Source organism: Calidris pugnax, unplaced genomic scaffold (genome assembly GCF_001431845.1).
Source record: "Calidris pugnax isolate Ruff unplaced genomic scaffold, ASM143184v1 scaffold91, whole genome shotgun sequence".
Lineage (NCBI taxonomy): Eukaryota > Metazoa > Chordata > Aves > Charadriiformes > Scolopacidae > Calidris > Calidris pugnax.
In genome coordinates, this window is record NW_015090898.1 from 162,155 (window position 1) to 167,310 (window position 5,156).

Below are 5,156 nucleotides of genomic sequence, written 5' to 3' on the forward strand. Positions count from 1 at the left end.
CTCACCATCTTTGTCGCCCTTCTCTGGACCCGCTCCAGCCCCTCAAGGTCTTTTTTGTGGTGAGGGGCCCAAAACTGGACCCAGCCCTCAAGGTGAGGCCTCACCAGTGCCCAGTCCAGGGGGACGATCACCTCCCGAGTCCTACTCCCCACACTGTTCCTGACACAGGCCAGGATGCTGTTGGCCTTCTTGGCCACCTGGGCACACTGCTGCCTCCTCTTCAGCCAACAGTTGACCAACACCCCCAGGTCCTTTTCCACCAGGCAGCTCCAGCCACTCTGCCCCCAGCCTGGAGCATCCATGGGGTTGGTGTGACCCAAGTGCAGGACCCAGCAGTTGGCCTTGTTGAACCTCATCCCATTGACCTCGGCCCATCCAGCCTGTCCAGATCCCTCTGCAAAGCCTTTCTATCCCCAAGAAGGTTGACACTCCCACCCAACTTGGTGTCATCACGGTCACTACTCACCTGCTCCTTCTCAAGCATATCAGCTTTACGGAGTATTTTCATGGCATAAACATGGCCCGTATCTTTCTTCTGCACGAGTCGCACCTGGGAAGGATGCAAAAATTGGGAGTCAAATACACAGCGTTATCACTGCAGCTCTTGACAAATCTGGGTGTCAAGCCCTTGGCTTCCATTTAATGAAATCAGACCAGATTATAAAACCAAAAAGCAGGACACAGTCCACAGTAATGGCCAGTCAAGTTCTGTTCATTCTAGGGATGAAATCAATTTATTAGACGTGCCCCACCGAGCCATCAAACTCCTGAAGCAGATGGTCCAAAGCCACCTTCTCTGAAGGAGGTCACTAGAAGTGGCCCTGGCTCTCCCTGTCTCTATGGCCACCCCTGGGAGGGCACAATGAAAGCACCCAGTCAAACTTGGATTTAATTTGCCCATCGAGTCCTTTTCAACAGCACTAATGTTCCTTTTAGCACATACTGTTTTTAAACCAGCATTTATTAGGCATAAAGGCAGATGCACGTGACTGTTAAGCTAAAAATCAATCTGTGGTTGTTACAACATTTATCCTTCACTGTGTAAACCACACAAGTCTGTGACAAATACCTGTGCCATCTGAAAATGCTTTTAAGGCATCTCTTCTGGACCTACCTCTCCGAATGCTCCTCTGCCGATGACTTTTAAAGACTCAAAGTCTTCCAAACCAAGCCTCGTTCTCTTTAGGCGAAGAAACTCCGTTTCCTTCTGGGCATGAGCTTGAAAATGCTTTTAAGTCATCTCTTCTGGACCTACCTCTCCGAATGCTACCTGTGCCATCTGAAAATGCTTTTAAGGCATCTCTTCTGGACCTACCTCTCCGAATGCTCCTCTGCCGATGACTTTTAAAGACTCAAAGTCTTCCAAACCAAGCCTCGTTCTCTTTAGGCGAAGAAACTCCGTTTCCTTCTGGGCATGAGCTGATCTCCTGATTCTTTTCTAGAGTTTAGGGAAAATAAGTGAGAATTCTGCTGGAGGGACCCCAGCAATTCCAATTAAAGATCCCAGATCTCCATTTATAATGGAAAATCACTTTTATTTAACCATTAAGGTAATTTTCCCATATTCATTACCTCTTCATCTTTTAAGCCTTCTTCTTCCATCATTTGTTCTAACTTCTTTTGTCTGTAGCAGAGAGAAATCAGAAAAAGAAAGGTTTTATCATTAATGTTGTTTCTTAATTGCACGTATCCAACACCTCCACTCTGTGTTTGATGTGAAAGCAGGACATAAAGCCAGCACATAACAACTGTAAATGAAATATAAGGGAAAATCAGACACGAGATGAATTTTTAAGTATCTAATATCACAGCTTTACCATTCCAGCCTTCTCCTCTTTAATTTTGACAATCTAAACCTGTCTGGATTTTCACATCTTATTCAAATGCATGTTTTCCTTGTCCAGGAACACAGATCAAGGAGATCTGGGTTCAATTCTCGTCTCTCTCTGACAGCTGGGCAAGTCACTTAAGGCCAGAGCCATAATAAATATTTCAGCACCGAAGTCTCACTTATTCCAGGGAGAATTTGCTCTCTCAAAAATCTCTGGGGACCTGTGCTGTAATTTCTCTGCATCTTGAATTCATCACATGCAAAATGAGAAAAGTGACATTCTGCTTCCTAATACCTGAGATACTTCAAATATTTGGGAAGAGGAAACACGTCTGTAGGCATTCTCCCCCCTTAAAGAACCAGAAATATTTACAGCCTTAGTAGAAAGCAATTATTAGGGAGCAAAGAAAGAAAGGAAATAAGACTTAAGGGCAGGGGGCAGCTTCAGGGGACATTTGTTATGATCATCCCCAGGAACTTTTCCCCAGCACCGATCACATAAGGAGCTGGCAGAACTACAACTGGTGTTGGGGGTGGGTTTTTTCCTCTCCGTGTGTGGTTTTTTTGGTATAATGTTACAAATGTACTAACAAATTCCTTGTCTTTATGCAAGTCATTCTTCGCAAGATCCTCTTCCTGCCTCCAGGGCCACTTCGCGGCTGCTGCAACGTGATATTTTTGGTTATCACTTCCACAATCGGGCACATTTAAAGGGCTTTGCCCTTATTTAAGTACCCCATGAGGACCATCACGTCACCTCCTTTGACACCCAAAGCACCGACTCCAGCAGCAAACTCAACAATGAGCTAAATTCCCCCAAATATCCTTACTAGGTCCTATCTGCACCTCAGCCTACATTTTGTCAACACCATTGTGTTGACATCCTTGTGGCCAAGAAGGCCAACGGCATCCTCAGGGGCACCAGGAAGAGTGTGACCAGCAGATGGAGGGAGGTCCATCATTTGGACCCACTGGTCCCACATTTGGAGCACTGGGACCAGTTCTGAGCTCCCCAGTTCCAGAAGGACAAGAAGCTGCTGGAGAGGGGACAGCAGAGGCTACAAAGATGATGAGGGGCCTGGAGCATCTCTCTGATGAGGAAAGGCTGGGAGACTTTGGGCTTTTTAGTCTGGAGAAGAGAAGGCTGAGAGGGGATCTGATCAACACCTCTAAATACTTAAAGGGTGGGTGTCAGGAGGATGGGGCCAGGCTTTTTTCAGTGGTGCCCAGTGACAGGAGAAGAGGAAATGAGCACAAACTGGAACACAGGAAGTTCCATCTAAACATGAGGAGGAACTTCTTCACTTTGAGGGTGGCAGAGCCCTGGAAGAGGCTGCCCAGGGAGGTGGTAGAGTCTCCTTCTCTGGAGACATTCAAACCCACCTGGACACGTTCCTGTGGGACCTGCTCTGAGTGACCCTGCTGTGACAGGAGGTTGGACTGGGTGGTCTCCAGAGGTCCCTTCCAACCCCATAGCATTCTGTGATCTAAACTGCAAATTGTTCATCCACAAACACATCTTAAAAAAATACATAACTAATAAAATCCAGTGTGGTTGTTCAGCCAAAGTCTTAATCCTAAAAGCCCCTGTTGTTGAGGTTTTGGGAGCAGACGATAGCGCTCGTAATAAAAATCAAGAGCTATGCAAAGAGAAAGAAAGGAATTAAATCAGTGATATTTTCTGTTGGGATTAGACCTCAGCCTCTCCTTCCTAATTCGAAGCTTTGAAGAAAATATATCTGCAAGTTAGTATTTATTTCTAAATTGCTCCCTCATTTCTGCAGTGACTGTAGTTAGCAGGAGCCCTCTTGGATCTAGTGAGGGTTTTGGCAGCACGTCTGCAAGCAAAGGAAGGCTGAACCATTCTGAAAATTGTGATTATAGACTCCATGGCAAGATGGGAGACCATCAGAAGTCCCAAAGCTACAACTTGAGGGTGTTCAGAAAATTAGAGGGTTCCAGCCAAAGGAAAGTAAAAGCAATACTTCTCTGTTAAATCGCTTCTTGGATTTTGACCAATATATTTGGAGAGTAAATCTTATGAGGAGAGGCTGAGGGAGCTGGGGGTGTTCAGCCTGGAGAAGAGGAGGCTGAAGGGAGACCTTCTCACTCTCTCCAACTCCCTGAAAGGAGGGTGTAGCCAGGGGGAGGTTGGTCTCAGCTGATGGGACAAGAGGAAACGGCCTCAGGTTGCCCCAGGGGAGGTTCAGATTGGAGATTAGGAAAGATTTTTACACTACAGGGGTTATTAAGCCTTGGAATGGGCTGCCCAGGGAAATGGTTGAGGCACCATCCCTGGAGGGATCTAAAAGACAGGTTGACATAGTGCTGAGTGACATGGGTTAGTGATGGGTTTTATCAGAGTTAGGTTGATGGTTGGACTTGATGATCTTAAAGGTCCCTTCCAACCCAGACAATTCTATGATTCTATTTAAAGAGACACCATTGGTTCACCTGACTCCCAGAGGACTCAGCACTGAGTGATGGTCCTTACAGCGATCCCTCACCATCTTTGAAAATTTTATCTCCCTTCATCAGCCAACTCCATCACACACTATAGAACCACACAATGGTTTGGGTTGGAAGGGACCTTAAAGCCCACCCAGTGCCACCCCCTGCCCTGGGCAGGGACACCTCCCACCAGCCCAGGTTGCTCCAAGCCCCGTCCAAGTTGGCATTAGAATCCAAAGCGAAACTGATGCTCTAGAATGAGTTTTAAACATTACAACCAGGGACATATAATGGGGAGAGGCAACAGAACAGAGAGAGGCAGGACAAACGTTGGCAAAAGTCACCTCAGAATCGTACCGGAATGATCCCACCACATCCCAAAGTCACTTTTGACTTAAGTCACATCATCAAATATACGTTTTTCTTTCAAAAACTTGGTAACAATCATATCCCTTTTACATTTGCAAGCATGTTTCAGTTCATTGCAGAAGAAACTCAAAGCTGTTCTTCTTTCAGAAGGAATCCAGGAGCTGCTTGGGGCTGTTCATGCCAAACCCCCCACCCTCTCACCACCCATGGCGGGAGCTCAGGTCTACCCTCAGCAAAAACCATCTACTTGGGCTTTGGCTCCAGAAAAGCAGACACAGTGAATATCTATTTTTGGCTCTTGGACAGGAAAATGGGATGATCCTTACCTCATCTCTCTTTCTTCGTGCTGGGCGATGAGATTGCTGTAGAAGTTTTCTAACGTCACCTTTGTCATCGTAACGCGCTCCTTGGTGTGGTTACTCATGGAGGAGCACGGAGTGGGGCCTGTCATTGCCATGGCTATTAGGAAAGAAAAAAAGGGAGGCAACGTTTAACATTAGAAATG

At 46.4% G+C, this 5,156-nt stretch overlaps 1 protein-coding gene across 1 annotated transcript in view; it reads right to left on the bottom strand.

Annotated features, from left to right (window-relative positions):
* The window catches only part of STK38 (serine/threonine kinase 38), a 54,298-nt gene extending 49,142 nt beyond the window's left edge, over window positions 1-5,156 (bottom strand). The window contains exons 1-4 of the mRNA XM_014948493.1: window positions 4,978-5,156; window positions 1,573-1,624; window positions 1,316-1,438; window positions 467-550 (exon numbers count right to left, since the gene is read on the bottom strand). Of these exons, the coding sequence (XP_014803979.1) occupies window positions 467-550; window positions 1,316-1,438; window positions 1,573-1,624; window positions 4,978-5,108 (390 nt within the window). The 5' untranslated portion in view covers window positions 5,109-5,156. The remainder of the gene's footprint in view (window positions 1-466; window positions 551-1,315; window positions 1,439-1,572; window positions 1,625-4,977) is intronic.